The sequence below is a fragment of the Eptesicus fuscus genome, chromosome 7 (assembly GCF_027574615.1).
Source record: "Eptesicus fuscus isolate TK198812 chromosome 7, DD_ASM_mEF_20220401, whole genome shotgun sequence".
In the NCBI taxonomy this organism is placed as follows: Eukaryota; Metazoa; Chordata; class Mammalia; order Chiroptera; family Vespertilionidae; genus Eptesicus; species Eptesicus fuscus.
Genome location: NC_072479.1, coordinates 16,599,496 through 16,625,036, shown reverse-complemented (window position 1 = coordinate 16,625,036; position 25,541 = coordinate 16,599,496). Strand labels below are relative to the sequence as shown.

Below are 25,541 nucleotides of genomic sequence, written 5' to 3'. Positions count from 1 at the left end.
AACAATACCAAGGGAGGAACAAAGGCATGAAACATCATTCAAGTTATTTATTGAACGTTTACTATATGCAGGGTATTGTTTTAGTTGCTGGGTATAGAGGGCATCCAAAGAGGGTATATAGAAAAGGGTCTCTGATGACACCATTTAAAAAAGGTAAACAGAAAAGGAGACTGATTAAAGAGCAGCAAAAGGGAAGAAAAATTAGGAAAAAGTACTGGCCAAGAAGCCAATGGAGTTTTTAAAAGGGAGAGAACAATAGTGTCAAATGCTGAAAAGAAGAACTGAATTATCCATTGGATTTAGCAATATGTAGTTAGCAGATGATTCTAGTAAGTAATTTCAAAGGAATGTTGAGGGCAGAATCAAGATTACAATGACTAAGGAGTGATTTGAAAGCAGAGAAAACGAATGGGGCTTGACGACCAAGGAAATTAGAAAGAGAGCAGAAGACAGATTCAAGGGAGAATATTAATATAGGAGACTCTAGCATAATTATATACTAAATGACTTAGAGATGAGACACTAAAGATAAAGAAGAGAGTGATCAGATGATGGAACAGGTCTCTAAGGAGTGAAGATGGACAAGACTCACTGATTTGCTCATTCATCTATACATTCATAGTGTTGGCCAGAAAACAGATACTTGAGACAGTTGAGGATGCTGATGGTAGAGGTGACTGAGGAAGCTTAGAGCTCTCCTGTAAGCTTCAATTTCTCTAGTGTTAAAAGGGGAGGCATCTGCTGAAGGAAAAGAGGTGGTAGCATAGGGGTTTGACAACAGATGAGTCTTAAATAGCCTTTAAGAATGGAAGAAGTTTTTGGAGCATTGGGGCTGCTAAACTGCTTCTCAAAGTCAATTTGTGGTGCTACCAATCAGTAGATTCAGCAGCCCATGAGAGCAAAGAAAGAAGATGGCTAAAATGATCTAGGGACAAGGTTCTGCAGGGTAGGGAAACAATAGACCATGAGTGAGTCTATGCTAAATGGAGAAGGGGTGAAGCCAGAGTGAACTGACAGATTGGGAGAAAAAAAGCAATTAAGTGGAGGTTTCTTGAGGTCAGAGTAAATATACTGAGAGGAAAGGCTCAAAGGACATTTAAAAACCATAGTAGTATGAATGGGATCTTAAAATTTAACATTTCAAAATTAAGTTTTTGAGAGTCAATGTTATGTCCTTGAAAGTGGTTGGCTAACTGGTATGAAAATGATTATTGAAAGTGGAGGTCCAGAAACTGTAAGGTCATTCATGACCAATAATATGACCCAGAATGATGGAAGGCCTAGGGGTAGACAGGCCATGAACCATCAAAGTCCTCAGTGAATGCCATGAGATGGCAGTGATGAGGATACATGGTACAGCTGAATAACAGAGGCCTCAAAGTGTGGCCATGAAAATCAGGAATATAGGGGCAACAGACTCTATAATCCACCTACTCACACCTTGTAGTAGTGAAGTGAGAAAACAAGCACCCTAGACTTGAAAAAATCCTAAGAGAAGTGTGGCTTAGAGCCAGAGATTACAGTTAATGAAAAAAAAGAAAAGTTTATTTATAAAAGAATAGGGAAGTGAGGTCTTCATAATGCAAAAAATTGGGCAGGGGCAGGGGGGCAGCAATGAGAAAATAAAGTGAAGACAGCAGGTTATGACACTGGAATATGAGGGGAGGGCTGGTCAGTAGACATGTTTCTACTTTAGATGGTAGCAATGAATTACAGGGATGAGAAGCAAAGTGAATTAAACCATCCTCATTGCTCCAATTGAAACTCTGGAGTGAATTTCTATTACAAAACAAACAGAAGCACTGAGCATTGACCAAGGCTATGGCTTGAATTGTTATTCCAGATTCCAAATAGAACACTAGTGTTAATCTGTTTGGGGGTCTCAACAAAGCTTAGCCCCAAGTAGAGAGGATGGTAGGGTTAGGCCAGGAAGACTAAAGTTGCCCAGGTCCAAGTGGCCTACCTGTTTCAGTAGGGTGTATCCTAGTATAAGCATGGGCCTATGCTATGAGTAGGGAAAAGGTTAGAAAGGCCAGGTCAATTCAGGAGGAAGTGTCTGAAAATGTGTCTGATACCCTCACCTTACCTTCAGAGTTCAGCATAGAATAGAATGGCAAGATGCGGGTTTGGGGGCACACATGAAACTGCTTCATGAACTGCACAATTCAGACACAAGTGAAGGTAAAACTATGGGTAATCTATAATATGAATTTGTTAATGACAAATACTTAAAATTTTTTCTAAAAAGAGACTAGATGTTCAATTATAGGATGTATGTTCCCTCCTCAGAAGTACTGAATAGATTTTTCTATCATTAAATGGGGACTTAGACTACATGTCTAAAATCCACTTATATCTTACTCTTTAAATTCTATAAAGTTTTATTTAAGAATATCCTTCTTTCCCTGCCAATAGCGCTCGCAAACATGGTGAATGTTCCTAAAACCCGCCGAACTTTCTGTAAGTAGTATGGCAAGCATCAACACCACAAAGTAACACTGTACAAGAAGGGCAGGGATTCTCTGTATGCGAAGGGAAAGTGGCATTATGACAGGAAGATGAGTGGCTATGGTGGGCAGACTAAGCCGATTTTCCGAAAAAAGGCTAAAACGACAAAGAAGATTGTGCTGAGGCTTGAATGCATTGAGCCCAACTGCAGATCTAAGAGAATACTGGCTATTAAGAGATGCAAGCATTTTGTTGTTGTTTTTTAAAATTTCTTTATTGATTAAGGTGTCACATATTTGTCCTCATCCCCCCATCCCCATCCCACACCCCTCCCCACAAATGCCCCCACCCCCCTGTTGTCCTTCATCATTGGTTAGGCTCGTATGCATGCACACAAGTCCTTTGGTTGATCTCTCCCCCCTACCCCCACCCTCCCCTACCCTCCCTCTGAGGCCCAACAGTCCGATCGATGCCTCCTTGTTTCTGGGTCTATCCTTGTTCATCAGTCTATGTTGTTCATCATTTCCCCTAGATGAGTGAGGTCATGTGTTACTAGAAATATACTTATAAGAACCGAATGTGAGACGAGCAATAATAGTTATGCTGACAGGCAAATGAATCAGTCTGTAGTGAGTTTCTTTCTGGACCAACAGTTCTTTTGAGACCCAATTTCAATGTCCACCAGTTCCTTATGTGTACATGTCGGCACTGACTTTTCAGTTCTGGATGGTGGACAAATGGTGGTAATGCAGGTCCAACTCCCTCTGGTTTGGTCTCGCCCGGACCCAGGGGCGTGGCCTCACCCGGTCCCAGGGGCGCGCGGCCTCACCTGGATTCAGGGGTGCACGGAATCCCCCGGACCCAGGGGCGCGCAGTTTCACTCGGACCTGGGGGCGTGCGGCCTCACCCGGGCCTGGGGGCGCGCAGCCTCACCCGGACCCGGGGGCGCGTGGCATCTCCCGGACCCATGGGCACGCGTCCTCACCTGAGCCCGGGACCCAGCCTCACCCGGACCCAGGGGCACGTGTCCTCACCCGGGCCGGGACCCAGCCTCACCCGGACCCAGGGGCGCGTGGCCTCTACTGGACCCAGGGGCGCGGCCTCACCCGGACCCGGGACCCAGCCTCACCCGGACCCAGGGGTGCGTGGCCTCACCCGGACCCGGGACCCAGCCTCACCCGGACCCAGGGGCACTGCCTCACCCGGACCTGGGACCTAGCCTCACCCGGACCCAGGGGCACATGGCTTCACCCGGACCCAGGGGTGCGTGGCCTCGCCCGGACCCAGGACCCAGCCTCACTCAGACCCAGGGGCGTGCGGCCTCACCCGGATCCAGGGGCGCGTGGCCTCGCCCGGACCCAGGGGTGCTCAGCCTCACCTGGACCCGGGACTCAGCCTCACCCTGGCCTTGGTCCCAGCCTCGCCCGGACCCAGGGGCGCGCGGCCTCACCAGACCCGGGACCCAGCCTCATCCAGACCCAGGGGCGCATGGCCTCTCCCGGACCCAGGGGCTCGCAGCCTCACCCGGACCCGGGACTCAGCCTCACCCTGGCCCGGGTCCCAGCCTCGCCCAGACCCAGGGGCGCATGGCCTCACCCGGACCCAGGACCCAGCAGGGCTTCGTCTTCTTGATCCCAATTCCTGTCGGTCAATTCCTTCTCAGCAATTCCTCCTGCCATTTTCTCAAAGTTCTGGGGCGGCTGCCGCGGAACCCGCTGAGCGGCGGGCTCGGCAAGGCTCCGGTGTGCCCGGTGCGCAGCGGCGGGCTGGTCCGAGGTCGCTGCGACAGCGCTCGGGTCTGCAGCAGTGGCCGGTCGCCGGGCATGCGCACCTGGCCGCTTCCGGGGCGCAGAGATTCTCGAATGACTCGGAGGTCAGCAAGAGCGGAGTCTCCCACCCTATGTCCCCCAGGGGCTCGTCTGTCCGTGCTTGGCAGCGAGCGGAGCCGTCCCCTCAGCTGGAGACCGCCGGGGGAACCGCACCGAGCACGTTCCAGGCCGCCATTGTGTCTCCAGAGCCATAGTTCTTAAAGAGTGATCTTTGGCTCACCGGCATCAGCATCATCCCGCATCCCCCTCTCTTTTATTCTAGTTGTAGAGCATCTGCTCAGCCAGCCCTCCAGTGGTTCTAGATGGTGTCTGCTGTTTTCCAGTTGTAGTTTCAAAATTGTTGTGGTAGGCAACAATCAGGCGTCTGCCATATGCCACCATCTTGGTCCTCCAGAAGATTCTTAAGTAACCTTATAAATGTGGTTCTGAACACTGTGTCGTCCATGAGTTTACTTTCCTTCATCCCTTCTATTCGTGACCTGCTTCGGTGTCTCCACATTTTGGCTGCCTCCCTATGTTAATGGAGTGGCTTTCTGTGGTCAGTGACCTATAGGGGCCGGTAGCTCAGCTTCCCCAATCTCCCTAGGTGGTCGCTCTTGGTACCCCCCTTTGTGGGCTGAGTGCAAAGTCTTGGTGATGTTAAGCCTTGATTGCTGTTGGTACACTGGAAGGATTTGACCTCCAGGCCAATTGGCTGTGAGGATCAGCTGTGTCTACGACAGGAGACAGCCTTATTCAACTAGACTTGCAAAATTGTAAAAGCCTCTGTGCTCAGCTTGGATGGAGCAGAGTTTCAGGGTGGAGCCTACAGCCTTGGCTACCCATCAGCCCCGCCCTATGAGGTTTCTGGGTCTCAGTGTCCCTCTGTACTCCCTGCAAGCACCTCTGAGAGAAAGGCGCCCTGGAGTTTTGCCCACTGCCAAACAGTCTAGTCTCTCCCCCAATGAATCTAGATTCCCAGATTCTTGCCCGGAACTGCGTTTCACTGTAGTCGGAACTGGGGCTCAGCGCAGTCTGGAGATTTTGTCTCCTTCCCACCAGGGCAATTCAGCGGCACAGCCAACAGTCCGTCCTCTGCGCGCATTCCCGTGCGCGCCTCTGGTGCTCTGCCTTTCGCCGCTCCTCTGCGTTTCCGCCTTACAGCCCAGATTCCCCCAGTATGAGCCTGGGTCCCCAGGGTCTCGCCCGGGAACTGGGGTTCAGTGCAGTTGGAACTGGGGTTCAGCGCAGTTGGAACTGGGGTTCAGCGCAGTCCAGAGCTTTTGTCTCCTTCCCGCTAGGGCAATTCAGCGGCACAGGCAACAGTCCGTCCTCTGCGCGCATTCACGTACGCGCCTCCGGAGCTCTGCCTTTCGCCGCTCCTCTGCATTTCTGCCTTACAGCCCAGATTCCCCCAGTATGAGCCTGGCTTCCCAGAGTCTCGCCCGGAACTGGGGTTCAGTGCAGTCGGAGCTAGGGTTCAGCGCAATCTGGAACTATTATCTCCTTCCTGCTAGAGAACGCTGGTCAGGCACTCAGCCGCCCCGTCCTCTCCGGCTCCGTCCTCCCCGCACGCGCGCGTGCCTGTGTCTCCGCCCATGTTTCCATAGCTCAGGCATTTACGGCTCCTCTGATTTTCCTTGTGGTTTTCTCTTTTATTTGTGGGCGTTTCAGTCAGCCAGCCTTCTGTGGTTCTGGATGATGTCCGTTTTGACTTTTAGTTGTATTTTTCAAATTGTTGTGCCAGGCTGCAGGTTAGGTGTTTACCTATGCTGCCATCTTGGTTTCTCCCAATGCAAGCATTTTGAACTTGGAGGAGATAAGAGAAAGGGCCAAGTGATCCAGTTCTAAGCTTCGTATTTTGTTTTATTGTATGACAATAAAATCTTGATATGTTAACTTCAAAAAATCCTTAAAATTCATCTATATTTTACCCTCTTTTAAGGAGAGGGGCTGTAATTTAAATGTCTTTGTATCCATATATAACCCCCAGATGGTAAAAAAATGACTCAAAAAAGCTAAGTAACTAACGTAAGGTAATAAAAGAATTATAAAAACCAGATTACTTGATTCCTAAATCGTGTTCTTTACCTGAAGTCCTCATCTGGGCTTCTGAAGTAAGTTTGTTGGGTGTTTTGTTTATTTTTTTAAATAAATCTTTATTGTTCAGAGTACAGTTGTTCCTCTTTTTTCCCTCCATAGTTCCCCTCCACCCGGTTCCCACCCGTCCTCATCCATAGGTGTACAATTTTTGTCGTCTCTTCACGCACCCCCCACACCCTCTTCCCCCTGAGAATTGTCAGTCCACTCCCTTTCTATGCCCCTGATTCTATTATATTCACCAGTTTATTCTGTTCATCAGATTTTTTATTCACTTAATTTTTACATTCACTTGTTGATAGATATGTATTTGTTGTCACTTTGTTGTTCATAATTTTTATCTTTACCTTTTTCTTCCTCTTCCTCTTCTTAAAGAATACCCTTCAGCATTTCATATAGTACTGGTTTGGCAGTGATGAACTCCTTTAGCTTTTTCTTATCTGTGAAGCTCTTTATCTGACCTTCAATTCTGAATGATAGCTTTGATGGGTAATCTTGGTTGTAGTTTCTTGCTATTCATCACTTTGAATATTTCTTGCCACTCCCTTCTGACCTGCATAGTTTCTGTTGAGAAATCAGCTGACAGTTATATGAGTACTCCCTTGTAGGTAACTGTTTTTCTCTTGCTGCTTTTAAGATTCTATCTTTGTCTTTTGCCCTTGGCATTTTAATTATGTGTCTTGGTGTGGTCCTCTTTGGAATCCTTTTGTTTGGGGTTCTCTGCGCTTCCTGGACTTGTAAGTCTATTTCTTTCACCAGGTAGAGGAAGTTTTCTGTCATTATTTCTTCAAATAGGTTTTCAGTATCTTGCTCTCTTCTTCTGGCACCCCCATAATTCTGATGTTGGTACGCTTGAAGTTGTCCCAGAGGCTCCTTACACTATCTTCATATTTTTGGATTCTTTTTTTCTATTTGCTTTCCCGGTTGGGTGTTTTTTTGCTTCTTCGTATTTCAAATCTTTGACTTGATTCTTGGGAACCTCTAGTCTACTCTTGGATCTCTGTATATTATTCTTTATTTCAGTCAGTGTATGCTTAATTTCTAGTTGGTCCTTTTTCATATACTTGAGGGTCTCACTAAATTTCTCAAAGGTTTCTAGAAGATTCTTGAGTAACCTTATAACCATGGTTTTGAACTCTATATCCAGTAGTTTGCACAGTCTTGTTGTAGTTAAGCCTTGATTGCTGTTTGTATCACTGGGAGGAACTGATCTCCAGGCTAATTGGCTGTGAAGATCAGTTGTGTCTACTATGGGAGAACTTTTGTGCTGAAGACACCCTTATGGGGCAAGACTTGCTTCAGTGGGCTTTGGTGCTCACTGAGTCTGCCCCCCTGAGTGTATCTCTTATGGATGTGAAGTGTCGTAATCTGGATGGTCTCACTCTGACCACTGGGTACACTGGCTCTTGGATCTCCAAGGAGGTGCAAAGTCAGCCACTGCCTGAGGCCACCCAGCAGGAGCTACAGAGAGATCTGCAGATTCCTCCTCTTTGGGGTTTGGAGGTGCCCAGATGAGGCCCAGCTGTGAAGCAATGCAAGCTGCTGTCCAGCCTTGGGCCTTCTTTTGGAGGCTCTGGGACTCCTGACCCAGCTGCAGTTCGTTAGGTTTTAGATTGCAAAAGGCCAGGCCCTTCATATGCAAAAGCCTCTATGCGCAGCTTGGGTGGGGTTGGGGTCTCAGGAAATCACAAGGGCGGAGCAAACAGCAATGGCTGTCAGCCCTGCCCTGAAGAGGTTCCCGGGTCTCTGTGTCCCACGGCACCGTGCAGGAACAATGATTGCTGCAAGCACCTCTGAGAGAAAGCCGCCCTCATGTTCCAACAGGATGCCAGACAGTCGTTTCTCCCTGTATGAGTCTGGGTCCCCAGTCTCGCCCGGGACTGGAGTTCAGAGCAGTCGGGAGCTTGTATCTCCCTCCCGACTGAAAAAGACAACAGCGTACTCAGTTGCCAGCCCTTTTCCGCGCGCGCCTCCGTACCTCCGAACCTCCTCCCAGTCTGTGTGCTTTTCTCTTTCCTTCTAGTTGTATAAATTCCACTCAGCCAGCCTTCCCGTGGTTTTGAATGATGTCTGTTTTGTCTTTTAGATGTAGTTTTGATGTGGTTGTGTGAGACAGCAAGTTCAGGTGTTTACCTATGCCATCTTGGTTCCTCTCCTGTTGTTTTATTTTTTACTACAGAAAATTCTGACTTCTTTCCTATGTCCCTTACAACTAACTCATCAGGGTCCCTTAATACAAGCTTTCAGCCAGCATCACAAGCCATCCTTAAAAGCTTCTCGTGGTGGTGCCTTTCTTTCCCATTAACAAGATATACATACTACCTAGCTCCAAAGACAAGGTTAGAGAAAAATCCTTGCCTAGTAATTTCATGGAATTACTATATGGAAATATTAAGCTCTAAAAATCACTCTTAAGTTTATTCACAATATAGTATTTGGCTATATTCTTTATATTGTTCTCAGTGGTTGAGAGTCGACCCATGAACCAGGAGGTCACTATTTGATTCTCTCGGTCAGGGCACATGCCCAGGTTGCAGGCTCGATCCCCAGTAGATGTGCAGGAGGCAGCTGATCAGTTTCTCTCTCTCCCTCTCCCTTCCTCTCTCTGAAATCAATTAAAAAAGAGTATTAAAAATACAAATCGCTTCTCAAACAGTCTTCTGGAACAAATTAAGTTTGAGAACTGAGGTTCTACTTGTACTCTGTGTGATATACAGCATATACTATATTCTTACAATAAAACAAGCTATAGCCGAAACCGGTTTGGCTCAGTGGATAAGCGTCGGCCTGCGGACTCAAGGGTCCCGGGTTCGATCCGGTCAAGGGCATGTACCTTGGTTGCGGGCAATCCCCAGTAGGGGGTGTGCAAGAGGCAGCTGATCGATGTTTCTAACTCTCTATTCCTCTCTCTTCCTCTCTGTAAAAAACAATAAAATGTATTTTTTTTAAAAAAACAAGCTATAGGAAAGAAACAATTAAGAAAATGTAAGGAAAATACATGTATAATACTTTTTGAAAAAAAATCTGTGTATAAGTGCACCTGTACAGTTCAAACCCGTGTTGTTCAGTGGTCAACTGTATTTCATTTTCCAAATTACTGGTTTGTTGCAAATGAGTAAATTGCTCAAGAATCAAAGGTGGGGAAATATCTGTTGGGCATCACTAGATTCTTGCTGAAAATAGGTGAAATCTTCAGGAATCACTTTTCCAATTTCATACTTTTTGAGAACACTATTCTCAGCAATGCAGTAGGTTAAACACACTACTGATCAAATTATTTTAAGGCCAGTTCTTTATTTTATAGAGAGCAAATACAGTATTAGAAACTGCTTTGGCACAGGTTAAAAGTGGCTCTCATATACTTGCTAGTATTCCCCAGGATCACTAATAACTCACTGCCAAAATTTACCTTCACTCAGTTACCAGAGTTGCCACCAATGTAAATGACGAAGTAGGGGGGAACCTGAGCACACATAAAAATGTTCTTTATTTTTTGGATGTAATGCAAATAACCATATCTAATATTCTTTCAGAAAACAAAAAATGCAAAACATGCTCAAAAAACAAGAAATCAGGTTAGACTTTTCATAAGGCACCACCAAAAACCCTAGCAAATTAGAATCATATTATACTTAAGTGTCTCACTAGCAAATAAATAAATATGTAAGGAAATAACCAACAGAGGGTCTTGAGGTTTACAAAACACATTCCTGCTTAGACATTTTTGAGTGCTGCAAAGGTAATAATAAGTAGGATACATCTTTAAAAATCCATCCTAACCTTTCCTAGTGCACATCATTCATTGCATAGTGGTGACTGGATATGATCCAAGCCAAGAGAAGACTGCAATTCCAAAATAGATTAACATTCATCCTTTCCTTCCCATGCTATAAATACCAGTTGGCACATCCATATCAAAAAAGTAATTATATACTTTAATTAAAAAATAACATGGAGGGCAGCAAATCATTTACCTGCTTTTTAAAATTTATACTTAAGGACTTACTGCAAAATCAACTTACTACACACCTAAACCCTTTATTGAACCTGTTTATATGTGGGACTTTAACAGCTTACTTTTTCCACAATTTACAAATTCCACTCCAAAACTGTCACTTTCTCCTTTAAAAAGTAGATAATCTCACCCTTTAAAATGGAAGGGCTTTCTGAACTTTTCCTTCCATCCTCCTATTTTAAGTACTTGCTAATGTCCACACAAATGATTATAGAATCAAAATATTGACAAGCAGGAAGTTTCTTTTACGTGCACTCAATTGCACTCAAACTAAAAAAATGAAAAACAAATAATTTCTTAGATACTTGCTAAAGACGAAAGCAAAGAACAGAAGTGAAGTACAGGAAAATTTGTTCTAATATTACAAGACTGTTAGCCTTTGCTAGAGTTTTGATTAAAGTATATTATGGTGAATCAGATTTAATGTTTGCTGCCTTTTCAATTATTCAAAGTATGATATACAGTAATTTGTAATTTTATTGAGGCACAAACTTGACTCATGCAGTGCAAAAGCTGGTTTGCAGCAATTTAGGGAGCCTAGCATCTACATCTCAACATGGCTTTGTTGCAGTAACTATCACAGTAAAATACACATTTGTGACAGCAAAATGCCCCTTGTTCCCCCAAGAAAGCTACTACCGATATATTAGTTGTACTTGTAAACTTAGCAGTTTGCATAGTTCTAATTACCCACCCTTTGAGACTGATAGGACCTAGTGCCGGAAGCTAATTCCAGCATGTCATAAATGCAAGAAGTTTCATCAAAAGGTTGATGGAAACTTGAGGCTTCTATATTCAGCAGGGCTGAGTACATGTTATTACCTACTGGAATGGCTGAAGGGCATTTCCCCACACCTAAAGATTTGCATATATTATTGCCTGTTACCAGACAGCTGAGGGCATTTAATCTACCTTTGTGCTGAACACCTGAACGGCTGAAGGCAGTTCCCCCAAAACTGACAATGCCTCTGTATACTAAACCTTAACCTTTGATATGTATATCTACCTTGCCTTAGGACAATTTGTGTTAATAAATAGCAAGGGGTCCTGAGACAGACAGAACTTGGTTCTTACAGCTAAGTCCTCTGACTCCCCCATGGAGTATAAATTTATATTTCTAGTCTCTTTATTAATTTACAGCAACCTAGCATTTCTTCATTTTTCGTTCTATAACCTTTCTAAAATAGCTTATAATGAAGGTAGTAGGAAATATCTTTGAAAGGATTAACATGTAAGTTAAAATACCTATGGTGAGGAATTACAACTTTGAGGAGATAGAAGGGGAAACATTTTAAGTTTTAAAATAAAAATGTTTTAATACCACAGAATGGGATAAGTTGTAAGTGTAATTTCTTCTAACTGAAAACAATGTCTTGTGTTAGAGCATCAGCATTTCTTTAAGTAGATGAATCTTAGTCCATTAATTCCGAATTGATTTGTGTATGTTCATATCTCTCCCCCCCCTCTCTCTCAAAAACTAATTTCATCTGTTCTTCTCAGCCTTGGTCTAAATCTATGGTCAAGAGTCAGACCAAATCCTCTGTGATTTTCAAATACAGAAAATCCTACAGTATAGATTAATTGATATATCTAAGTTTCAAAATGTCAGAAGAAAAAGAGGAAGCTATTTATTCATGATTGGAGACTGCCCTGCATTTTTCTCCCAGGTTCCTAGCAGGCAAATGCCATATTCAGAAAATAAAGCATTCCTTAAACAGCCACCTATATCCATTTATCATACTCCAAGAAGCAAAGCACCTTAGCTATCTTTCTTAGCATCCTCATGGGCTGAGTGGTTAATGGGTGACTAGGAAGGAAAAAATAGAGTATTTTAAAATGTGTTCCAAGACCGCCATCACATAAAATTGCATTCAATTTTTAACCCTCGAGTATCTGATTACTTTTACAAAGACCAAAAGGCAAAAAATACTGTGCTTTCTTCTGTAACATTGACCAAATGAAAAAATTCTTAATATCTTTATATAGTTTGGCAAAATGAAACTGGTTATCTTGCAATATCCACTGAAATCTTAAATCATTCACACACCTGAGATGAGATTCTCAAGACACATGCACAGCAACACTTATGAACCTCTCAACACGTCAAAACACTCAACATGTGACTCAAAAATAGGTAGCCTCAAACAGAGAACACATTTATAAAAACTGGATTTTATAGAAAAGCTTTTTGTGTTTCTTTTGTGTGTGTGTGTTTTAAATAAGATGGCTTTTGAGTTAAATCTCATACCCACTTAAACTGTGACTGGACAGTACATTTTACTTCTAGTTACTAGAAGACATTTCTTTCAAACAAATTGGGATAAAAGGGAAAGGAGACTAGAAGCTATTCTTAGGTCTACCCTGCTCCTGCCCTCTTTAAAAGTAAAACTGATTAAGTCAAAACAAGATGTTTAAACCAAATTAAAGGGACACAGGACAGTAAAGACAAAACACTATTTTTAGTTTGCTTGTTTTTTCTTTAAAAAAAAAAAATTAGTCCCCTTCTAATAAGTTTCCATACAGCTTACCTAACACCTTAACAAGAAAAGAGAACACAACAGGAAGGAAGAGGGAACAGCACCATAGTTTCAAACATTCACATACAAAAACAAAACAGCCATCACAGATACAGTAAGACCAAGTTTCCCAAAAGACAGGGACAAGTCCCAATGCACAAAGGAAATATAATTATTTATTTGAACAAAAACAAGATGGAAGATCTGGTTAGGCTAGGATGGACAAGGAAGTGCTAACTCCTTGTACTACACGGAGGAATGGGACTTCTTTATGAAAAAGCAAAAAAGAGTAAGCAAGCCCCCAAAAGGATTTCTGACACAGGAACTCTGTCATATGCTGCTGGTAACAGTAAATATATATATATTTATATATTCATATATGTATATTAAAAAAAGGAAAAATAATCTATTTTTAGAACAGTCAGTAGTCAGAGACATTTAGAAAAAAGTAAAAACAAGTCCTTTTTTTTTTAAAAAAAATGGATTTACTAAAACAACTTCATCACCCAGAGGTCCTACAATCCCACATCCTCTGATGAAGCCATGGTGTTATTCAACAGCATCTGGTGTGGACCACAATCAGAAATTGTCAGTATTGGAAACAGCAGACATTGGCATCGGGGCTGCAAGGCAAAATGTTGTTATTTGCTGGTCTTGTTCATGGCCATGCCTGAAGCCTGGTGGTATCTAGTATACTTGTGAATGAAGATTTCCCCCAAAAGCATGCATCTCTGTGGCTCAGTAAAACATTAACTTGTCTTCTTTTCTTTTGCTGAAGCCTGGATCCATGGACCTGCTCTGCTCTAAAATGTAGACCCAAGACAGCAAGACTTCTCTAAGCAAAAAAAGGCTCCTTGCCTTGAAATAAGAAAAGCTCTTCTTCCCTGAATACAATCTAGTCAGATTTCTGAACTACAAGACATCCTCCTTGGGAAGCTAAGGTGACCTGCCTCTCATTTGGGGTTTTCTTCTTGGTACAAACAAGCACAAGTAGTTGAGGTCTAGACTGTGCTACTATCCCATGACTTCTAACAGGAGTTAACTCTGGCCCTTTTCCTCTCCTAATTGTATTTGTAGGGCACTAAATGCCAAGTAATAGTGGAGAAAGTGGTACTCTGACTCCTTTGTAACTATCCTAACAAAGGAGAGACACATAATCAGCACCTCAGATGGTGCTGCCTCTAGGTGATAAACCTCTAACTAATACCAACTGGCCATAAGACACATCTTGCATTCCCTGATGGCACACCAATGTATTAAACCCAACCAACCACCCTGGAGGTCAATCAAATGTCTGGCCTTAATGTAACAAACCATACTCAACAGACATGAACTGAAACATTGGCTGCTGTACCAAAGAAGACACCCTCTGCACAGACGTGTTGATAGAGAATGTAGATCACACAGTCCATGCAAAGAGGAAGTCAACTGCAAGGACTTTCTCTGAAGGCCATTCGTCTTTGGAAGCAACACTGTGAGTGGATCTAAACCACTCAATTTTATGACTAAGATCTTAATGTGGTCCATTTTCCCCATGTCCCAAACTAACTTAGTATATGCTAACTGGTCTCCTTAAGATCCTCCATCGGTAGTTTGTAGCTCATTATGAAGGAAGGAGCTGGTGCTTGACCTGGGCTATCTGGCCCCTGCTTCTTTGCACAGTTTATACAGATGTAATCTTCATTTTCAGCCATTTCTGGAGATACTCCCACACAAACTTGATGAAACCACTCATCACAGCCACCATCACATTGTACCCAGTCTACCTGTAGGAGACAAGATTGAGAAATGTTTAGGTTATATAATCATTAAGCCTAAAATAAAGCAAACCAAAGACCTTTCTTGTTTAAATTACAGCGACAATTGGGATGTCCAGAGACAGACAATGACTTCTTATGGGGTTCTTTTTTAAAGAAAGGAGGTGGGAAGCTAATACCTCAAAAATATATTTTACCATAGTATGTCCACAAAATTAGGCCTGTTAGGTACTCCATTACCTCATAAATACCCGACACTCCTTGGAAGGCAGAAACATGAGAAAAACTTGACAAAAAAGGAACTAATAGAGCAGCCAAGTAGTTTTAGCTGATATTAACAATTTCTAGGCAATGCAATTATCAATCAAGAAAGGAAGAGTACAATGTGAAGGCAATCCTGTGTATTAGCTTTATTTCAAAGAGATAAGCCAAAGTACTAAGAGCATTAAATACCTTTTTAGAAAAGCAGTCACATAGGCCACTTTTAAAACTAATATTTTTTATTCTTCTCTTCTTCTGTTATAAATACAACTCCCTATAAAAAGTTAGCAAATATCAGATAAATACAAATTAACCAATTAAAACAGTCAAAGACACAGGTCAATAGATCACTCTGGAATTAAAATTAAAGTCTGGATAACTGTTAGGTCATTGGCAAATGCCAGGCAAACTTGGACCCTTCAGAGAATCTATATATCTATATATATAAAAGGGTCCCCTCAGAAGTTCAACCGGGAGACCAGGAATTCAATTGCTTGCTATGATGTGCACTGACCACCAGGGCACAGTGTGAAACGAAGCAAGACCCCAGCCAGCAGCTGGCAGCTGGGCAAAGGAGGCCACAGCCGGCAGCCAGAAGGCCCCAATTAGCTCTGATTACTGACCAGGCCTAGGGACCCCTACCCGTGCACAAATTTCATGCACCGGGCCTTCTAGTATTGTGATAATAGTAGGATATTAGAAAGGCACTATCATTTGGTGACTTTAATTAAGCCTTGGACCTAGAATTAAAAATAAGGTGATTTTGGCTTTTTATATTTGGAGGGTGACTGTGGTAGTTTTTAAAGCTGATTCCATGGCAGATGCAGTACACACTACAAAAGTTGATCATTTCACTTGGCAACATAGGAAGCCACTTAAAACAATGAGCTTTGGCCCTAGCTGGTTTGGCTCAGTGGATAGAGCATCGGCCTGGGGACTGAAGGGTCCCGGGTTCGATTCCAGTCAAGGGCACATGCCTGGGTTGTGGGCTCGATCCCCAGTAGGAGGCATGCAGGAGGCAGCCAATCAATGATTCCCTCTCATCACTGATGTTTCTATCTCTCTCTCCTTCTCCCTTCCTCTCTGAAATCAATAAAGACATATATATATTTTTTTTTTAAATGGACTTTGCCTGATACCAGAGCAAAGTAAGGCATATGAAGAGATTAAATAAGTACCTCAATACAGCTTATGAAAAAGAACAGAGGAAGGTTTTGGCTAGGTAAAGGAGTTTCAAGGAAAGTGAGCAGTTTTCAAAATTAGTTTCCATGTACTATAAAAAAAAATATATCAAAACTATGATAGTCATGTTAGTAGTTTTAGGGTTTTAATAAAGGGTGGGAGAAATTATTTAAAATATTTTTTTAAGAGAGTGGAGGGGAGGGAGTAGGGGGAGAGAGAGAAACATCGATGTGAGAGAGACCCATCGATTCGTTGCCTCCCACATGTGCTCTGACCAGGGCTGGGGATCAAGCCTGCAACCGAGGAATGTGCCCTTGACCAGGAATCGAATTTAAGATCTTTGGTCCACGAGCTGACACTAACCACTGAGAAAAACCATCCAGGGCTCAAAATAATCTTTCTGCTTTCATTGTTCCTATTTTAGACTTTTAGAGCTTAGTAAACTATGTTGTGTAGTGTAAAGATTACTGAATTCAGTCAGAAGTTCTGAGATGCATAATTTGAGGCAAGTCATTTAATCTCATTAAGGCTCAATTTCCTCATGGGTAAAAATGGAGATTACATCTTCTTTATAGAATATTTTAAAAATCAAATGAAATAATGTATAGCAAAACACCTACTTATTGCCTGGGATCCTGGAGGCACTTTTTAATATCAGTTTCATGGCTCTACTCATTATCCTACCTTTCACAAAACCACTGCATCTTGAAATAACTGCCTGCAGCAGCACACCTTAAAATGTGTAGACCACTTGCATCAAAATCACCTGTTGTGTTTTGTTAAAAGTGTAGCTGAAACCCATCCCAAACCCACAAACTCAGAATATCTTGGGTACCAACCAGAAGACAACATTTTCAATCAGCCCCTAGGGAATTCTTACATAATCTAAATTTGATGATCAGCGGCACTTTGTGACACAGCTTTCTGTAAATTAGAGCAACTTAACAATTCCTTCCTAAAATAAATTCTGGGTTTTTTTCTGTAATTGTTTGTATAATATTAGCTTCAGAAGCCGGAAATAAAGAAAATAATTGATCAAAATGTTCCTATTGTGGCAAAATATATCAGAGATAGAAAAGGGAGATGATGACTTCTGTGCAACAAAATATAAATAAAGGTCCTGCAAGCAAGTGAAGGTTTATAAAGTGCTAATTTAGTAGTAGGTGAACTCAGGATAATTGTTTTGGCTATTTGGAGCTGGTATAGGTAATTGGAAAGATAAATTGTGTTTCTTTGGGCTACCCAGATTTGAGATATTATGCCACCCTGAGCAAATAGATAACTCTTACTTCTATCTCCAAACCTCTTAATCCAGTCTAGTCCCATTCATGATAATCCATAGGATGAGAAAGTTGCCAATTTATCCATATTTGCTAAGAAAAGTGGTCTCATGTCTTTTAAAACCTAGTTCTGCACTACATTCACTGGCTTCCAGTTTCCCAAAATTAAATCTATCATCTCTCCCAAATAAGAAAAACATTTTCCCTTTGTAATTTTGGCTAGAGGCCCATTCCTAGGCCTACCTCTTCCGCCAAATTCCAAGAGTATATAAGTTTTCTTAAGATATTCATTAGTACACAGATGCTCTCCCAGGCTACACGTTATATTAGCAATTTACCCTGGTAATCTAGCAGGGAAAAAAACAGTCCTTTTTTCACTAATACCTTTTTATCACGTTCATCTACTAACAATCAAAATCCATTTGTATGAAAAGGCCCACAGGATCATAAAGCAAACTCAAGTTTGGAATGTCAACAGAATCTACAAATGATTTTGACACATGGGGATAGACTATGTAGTAGTCTGAAAACTCAAGAACACAAAATTTGGCTAACTATATACTAAGTTCTCATAGTCATTTCCCCTTTCATTACTTCTGGAGAATGCATTTATCAAATTACAAAAATAATTACTTAAAAACTTCATAGCTATGAGCTGTTTAAGTATTAATAGGATATTTAACATTACAGAACAAATAGGTTATTGGATTTGGATTTTTGGAAATGTGTGTTTAAAAGAGAAATATATTAAATAGACAAAATAATGTAAGTTTGAGAAATCAAGATGGCGGCATAGGTAAACACCTAAACTGCTGCCTTGCACAACAATATCAAAATTACAACTGAAAGACAAAACGGACACCATCCAGAACCACAGGAAAGCTGGCTGAGTGGAAATTCTACAACTAGAAGGAAAGAGGAAAGCACATTGAGACTCAGAGGAGCTGCAAAAGGCTGAGGTACAGAGGCACGTGCGTGCGTGGAGAGGATGGGCGGCTGAGTGCACGGGCGACTGAGTGTGCAGCTGGCTTTCTAAAGCAGGAGGGAGAAGGAAGCTCCCGACTGCGCTGAACTCTAGTCCCGGGTGAGTCTCAGGGAATCCAGACTCATTCCGGGGGAATCTGAACTGTCAGGAAAAGAGAAAGCACACTGAGACTCAGGGGAGCTGTGGAAGGCAGAGGTCTGGAGGCCAGCGCGCGCAGAGAGGACTCACTGCTGAGTGCACGGGTGGCTGAGTGCGCGGCTGGCTTTCTAAAGCAGGAGGGAGACGGAAGCTCCCGACTTCACTGAACTCCAGTTCCGGGAGAGTTTCTGGGAACCCAGACTCATTTGGGGAGAAACTGGACTGTCTGGCAGCGGGCGAAACTCGAGGGCAACTTGCTCTCAGAGGCGCTTGCAGCGATTACCGAGGGACACTGAGACCCAGGGGCCTCATAGGGCAGGGCTGACGGGAAGCCAAGGCTGTCTGCTCCACCCTGAGACTCCTCCCCATCCAAGCTGAACACAGAGGCTTTTGCAGTTTTGCAAGTCTTGTCTCATAAGGCTGTCTCCAGCACAGAAGTTCTCCCAGTGTAGATACAGCTGATCCTCACAGCCAATTGCCCTGGAGGTCAATTCCTCCCAGTGATACCAACAACAATCAAGACTTAACCATAGCAAGGCTGTGCAAACAGTCCACAAAGGGGTGCACCAAAAGTGCCCACCTCAGGTAACTGGGGGAGGCTGAGCCACTGGGCCCTATAGGACACCTACCACACAAAGCTACTCTACCAACTCAGGGAAGCAGCGAAAATGAGGAGACAAAGAAACATGTCATGAATGAAAGAAATGGAGGAAAGCAAACGACTGGATATAGAGTTCAAAACCACGGTTATAAGGTTTTTCAAGAATTTCCTAGAAAAGGCCGATAAACTTAGCGAGACCCTTGAGGATATGAAAAAGGACCAACTAGAAATTAAACATACACTGCCTGAAATAAAAAATATAATACAGACACCTAACAGCAGACTAGAAGACCACAAGAATCAAGTCAAAGATTTGAAATACAAAGAAGCAAAAAACACCCAACCAGAAAAGAAAAAAGAATCCAAAAATATGAAGATAGTGTAAGGAGCCTCTGGGACAACCTCAAGCGTACCAACATCTGAATTATGGGGGTGCCAGAAGAAGAGAGAGAACAAGATACTGAAAACCTATTTGAAGAAATAATGACAGAAAACTTCCCCCACCTGGTGAAAGAAATAGACTTACAAGTCCAGGAAGTGCAGAGAAGCCCAAACAAAAGGAATCCAAAGAGGACCACACCAAGACACATCATAATTAAAATGCCAAGAGCAAAAGACAAAGAGAGAATATTAAAAGCAGCAAGAGAAAAACAGTTAATTACCTACAAGGGAGCACCCATACGATTGTCAGCTGATTTCTCAACAGAAACTATGCAGGCCAGACGGGAGTGGCAAGAAATATTCAAAGTGCTGAATAGCAAGAACCTACAACCAAGATTACTCTACCCAGCAAAGCTATCATTCAGAATTGAAGGGCACATAAAGAGCTTCACAGATAAGAAAAAGCTAAAGGAGTTCATCACCACCAAACCAGTATTTCAGAAATGCTGAAAGGTATTCTTTAAGAAGAGGAAGAAGAAAAAGGTAAAGATAAAAATTATGAACAACAAATACATGTCTATCAACAAGTGAATCTAAAAATCAAGTGAATAAAAAATCTGATGAACAGAATAAACTGGTGAATAGAATAGAATAAGGGGCATAAAAAGGGAGTGGACTGACAATTCTCGGGGGGAAAAGGGTGTGGGGGGTGAGGGATGAGACTGGACTAAAATCGTATACCTATGGATGAGGACAGTGGGGGGGAGGTAAGGGCAGAGAGTGGGGTGGGAACCGGATGGAGGGGAGCTATGTGGGGGAAAAAAGAGGAACAATTTTAATAATCTGAACAATAAAGATTTATTAAATTAAAAAAAAATAATGTAAGTTTGACACTTCATGTTTTGCTATATGGATACATATTTACACTTAAGAAAAAATATTTGGCATATTATAATTTGTTCATTTTTTAGAGCATATTACTCCAATGGGAAGGGGGTGGGGTGCGTGCCTGGTGATGTAGTAATATTCTTAGCTCAGTTACCCAACTGAGCTTTTGTTATTTTGGCATTCAATCTGTTTTGTACCAAAGTTCCTTGCAAAAATCAGATTTGAAAAAAATTTTAAATCCTCTTAATTAAGTACAACATAACATATGTTCATCACACTTGTATATAATTTTTTGGTGCACTGAGCATTAAATGACTGGATCCTCTCAGTCTGCCAAAGATTGATGAGTTTCCCAAGACATAATTTCAGTGCTAAACTAGGAAAGTTGCAAGTTAAGTTAGAACATGATGGGACAAAGGTTTTTTAATAATCTATTCTGATATTTTCCCTTTCTCTTTCTAAAACATCTTAAAATTGAGGCTAGGTAACCTTTCAATGTTTTCTCAATCTGCACATTTGGGGGGAAAAGTAATAATTATTGCTTAGAAAAAATTGTATTGTAAATATACACTTACCTAAATATAAACAAACCCTGTTATTTTTTTACTGCATGATATTTTAAAGAAGACAGACTTCCCTAAAAACCATTCTTTTCTTGTTATCCATTTGTTCTGAAGATACATTAATTTGGTCCTAGAGAAACACTATACTCCAAATTGAGAACGTTGTAAAATTCTTTACACAGCTTGTAAAGAAATGTACCTTTTATGTATTAAAACTGGTATTAAGCCCTGGTCAGTTTTGCCCAGTTCTTAGATCATTTGCCCACAGACCAAAGGGTTCCGAGTTCGATTCCTCATCAAGGACATGTACCTTGGTTGCAGGTTGGATCCCTGCTCTGGTCAGGGTGCATGCGGGAGGCAACCAGTCAATGTCTCTCTCACATCATCTATTGTTTTTCTCTCTCTCTCTCCCACTCCTCCCTCCCTTCCAATCTCTCTCTCAAGATCAATGGAAAAAATATCCAAGGGTGAGGATTAATTAAAAAAAAAAAAAAAGCTGATATCAGGAACAAACTTGAAGAATCACAAAAATTGCACAACAGCAAGGATAGGCAAAATATTTAAAATCTGAAATAATGTTTAAAATTAAACACATTACAGAAATACAATATTTACTGTTTCTTTTATGTAAGGCACACACTGTTCACCTTTGTATATGTTTTAACAGTTTAAAATAGATATTTTTGCTCAGCGGCGTGGCTCAGTGGTGGTCAGGGCATACACTCGGGTTGTGGGCTCGATCCCCAGTGTGGGGCGTTCAGGAGGCAGCTGATCAATGATTCTCTCTCATTATTGATGCTTCTATCACTCCTTTCCCTCTCCCTTCCTCTCTGAAATCAATAAAAAATAAAATAAAATAGACATTTTCTCTGAATATTAAATCTCCTTTTACTCCATCATAATGTACGTAACTTTCCTATAATGTTAGGAGCAAATCTTAGGGCTCACTTAATAATAATGATCACATCTTTTTTACTTTTTTAAATCCAAACCCGAGGATATGTTTGTGTGTGTGTGTATATGTGTGTTTAATTGATTTTAGAGAGAGAGGAAAGGGGAGAGAGAGAAACATCAATGTGAGAAACATTGATTGGTTGCCTCCTGCATGTACTGACTGGGGATTAAACCCCGCAACCTGAGTATGTGCTCTGACTAGGAACCAAACCCACCACCTTTTGGTGTACAGGATGTTGTTCCAACCAACTAAATCAACCAGCCAGGGCAATAATGATCACATCTTAACATTTACATTGCATTTTTGGTTAACAAGTACTTTCATAGGGATTACCTCACCTATTCTCTTATAACCCTGAGAATAAGCAAGTTAATTAAAAAATTTTATGCTCTAGCTGGTGTGGCTCAGTTGGTTGGGCGTCTTCCTGTGCACCAAAAGGTTGCCAGTTCAATTCCTGGTCAGGGCACATACCCAGGTTGCAGGCTAGATCCCCGGAAGCCGATGGATGTTTCTCTCTCTCCCTCTCCTTTCCTCTCTCCCTAAAAATCTATTTTTTAAAAAGTATTAAAATTTTTTTATAACAGATGCAAAAAAAAAAAAAAAAAAAAAAAACCTGTGTGCAGTGTTTACATGCTACAGGAAGATAACAGATAACAATAGATGAACTAAGCCATATTTAAAATGCTGAGCAGAGAGAAAAGAGATTATTAAATGAAAAGGAGGAAAAAAAAGAGAGGGTAAAAGATTCATGATAGATTTAAACACTGTAAGGATAACAGGAAAGCTTGAAAAAGAAATACCATATTTTGGTGACTGCCATACAATTAAAGAGAAAGAAAAAAAAGTTTTTGCCAACACTGAGCTGCTAATACCCAAAGAGAAACAGCCTTTCAGCAGCCTCTTTAATAAACAAATTCAGATGAGGATAAGTTCAAAATAAAAGATAAAAACAATGCACACATATATAATGTACCTATCAAAATGTTTATAGTATATAAAAATGCTTATGAAATTAATAAAGATACAAAAGTGAATACAGTATAACATGCTATAAAATAAACTATATAAAAAGGATTAGAAGGAAACAAAAATTTTTATAGTTACTATCTTTGGAAAGTCAGACTATGGGCTATGTGTTTTACTATATAAAACTTTAATAAGTATAATTTAAATATAAATGTTATTGAGTTTTGAAATGTGTTTTTGTATTTACATCTCAATTAATGGTGGGGTAAGGATTTTAGTGGAGAGAACCTGCTCTGTGGGGACAGGTAACCAATGTTCTACTTTTAATTTTGCCACTAATTAGGTCTGTGACATTGGTCAACATCATTTATCTTCACTGAGTTCTGGTTTCATTGTTTATAAAATAAAGAATCCCAGGTACAGTGACCTCTTCAAGCTCTAACACTGATGCAGTTGTATTTACTCTGTTCATATATTCAAATTGAAGAGCTATTAAAATTCTAAATACCAAGTGGTGTAATGAACATAAAATTAGAACTATGAATTTACTAATTATCTTGATGGGAACCCATACAGATGCCTCTAGTCATTTTATGAACTGAGATTTTTCATAAAGTCCATTGCTCTTCCTCAGAACATCAATATTACTTAAAGAATGGCCAATACACATAATTATTATACTTAAAACTTAGGACTAAAATTTTTTAAACATTATCTTTAAAGGTCTTAATTATTTTTTTACAAGGGACTTCAAAGAATCATATTCCACTGAGGGGAGAACAATAGGCCTGAGTATAGATAAGACACAGACCAAAAAGAGAAGACTTAACCCCTAAGCTTTATGTCGTTAGAACAAATCCTAAAGCAATTTGCCAGAACTCTTAGAATACTGGCTCAGGATTTTCTCAGGCCACTGTGGCTAACTAACAAGATATTTAGTTCTCCGAGTCACCCGATAGGGAAGGCATAAGACTATTTTGAACTTTTTATGCCAATTGCATATGAAATGTATTGCTGCTCTGGGTAATCAATAGCTCCCCTCTACTCTTCTCATTATGTTCACTAAATATATGATTTTTAAAACACAACATTTCTTCTACTAATCACATTGATCTAAGAGCCTCATAATTCAAAACACTTTACAGAAACTATAGAAAACATTTTGTTGGAAGTCCCAAACCATGGGATCAAAAACACTCTCATTATATCAAACATGTCTCCACGCCTGCTGCTCTTTGTCCCCTCTCACACTTAACTACACCCCATTAGAACTCACCTTATCCTTGCAAGGCCTTTGACAGTTTTGTGCTGCACACACGGCATTCTCATCATCAGATTCCTCTGCTCCTGACCAGTCATACTTTGAGGGGATGTCCAGCACTTTTCTTTCTCTCTTCCTCTCAGTATTCTCTTTCACAAGTTCAACTTTGGCTGCAGCAGCCTTCTCCTTCTTTTTCTTTCTCTCTTCTTCTTTTGCTAGTTTCTTGGCCAGTTTGTTCAGCTCCTTTGCTTTTTCTGCACTTAATTTTAATTTCTTCTTTTTAGGTTTATCCATTTTCTTTAACTCTTTGGACTTCTGTTTTCCTTCTCCAAAAAGTTGTTCTACCTTTTCTAGCTTTCGTTTCCTTTTCTTCTCTGAAGAGTCCTTTCCTTTTATTTTTAATGGTTTCTCCTCCATGCTGTCATCCTTCAAAAATATAAAATTAGAAACACTTTTTAAGCAAGACATTTAAAAACAGTTTGTTCTCTTATTTGAGGTATCTTGAAGTGTCAAATACATAGACAAATAGATAGTAGAGGTTACGGGGGGAGAAAGAAATGGGATTTATTGTTTAATGGGTACAGTTTCTGTTTGGGCTATTTAAAAAGTTCTGGAAATAGTGGTGATCATTGCACAACATTGTGAAGGTAATTAATACAACTGAATTGTATATTTAAAAAGTTAAAATGGTAAATTTTGTGTAGTGTACACTATACTACAATAAATATTCTAGATATTTAAAAATCACTTGAAGAAGGCAAATGTAATATTCACTGAAGATAATCAATAGCAAAAAATAATGGCAAGCCCTAAATAAAATATTTCACTTATTTTTAACTTGCTAAGGGAAAAAAACCTCATTGTTAGCATCCTATATAATAAAAGCCTAATATGCAAATCGACTGAACAGTGGAACAACCGGTAGCTATGATGCGCACTGACCACCTAGGGGGCAGATGCTCAACACAGGAGCTGCCCCCAGCCCACAGGCCTCAGGCCAGCCAAGGTGGGTGCCAACAGGAGCCCCCAATCACTCCGCAGATCAAATCTGATCGCCGGCCAGGCCTAGAGACCCTACCCGGGCACAAATTTCGTGCACTGGGCCTCTAGTATATTAATATAACCTGTAGCATCCATTTGAGATGAAATCATACACAGAAAGCTAAATGTACTAAATGTACATTAAATTATATAATAACGTTTTTGGTTTTCATTTACTACTACAATAGTTCTTCATTAATTCAATAAATTCTAGGTGGTTAAGAAGTTATTAGAAATGTTATCAAAACATACAAAATTGTATCATGATCTCAATACAAAAGGTATGTAGTGACTTTAGCAAGAGCTAGAAAATAGTTGATATGACAAAGCAAAAAACGTATTTTTCTTTTCAACTTCTGAATATTGTTGCTCTTATGTGCCAATGCAATAAATGT

General features: G+C 41.1%; 1 protein-coding gene and 1 pseudogene across 4 annotated transcripts in view; one reads left to right on the top strand and one right to left on the bottom strand.

Moving 5' to 3' along the window:
* The first annotated feature begins 2,421 nt into the window (after positions 1 to 2,421).
* On the top strand, positions 2,422 to 6,107 carry LOC129149898 (60S ribosomal protein L36a-like; annotated as a pseudogene).
* Positions 6,108 to 13,043: 6,936 nt separating this feature from the next.
* KDM5A (lysine demethylase 5A) overlaps positions 13,044 to 25,541 on the bottom strand; it is a 103,702-nt gene continuing 91,204 nt past the window's right edge. For all 4 annotated transcript variants that reach the window (XM_054718773.1, XM_054718771.1, XM_054718772.1 and 1 more), the window contains 2 exons: positions 24,121 to 24,531; positions 13,044 to 14,653 (listed from right to left, as the gene is read on the bottom strand). In XM_054718773.1, coding sequence (XP_054574748.1) covers positions 14,447 to 14,653; positions 24,121 to 24,531 — 618 coding nt within the window. In that variant the 3' untranslated portion in view covers positions 13,044 to 14,446. The remainder of the gene's footprint in view (positions 14,654 to 24,120; positions 24,532 to 25,541) is intronic.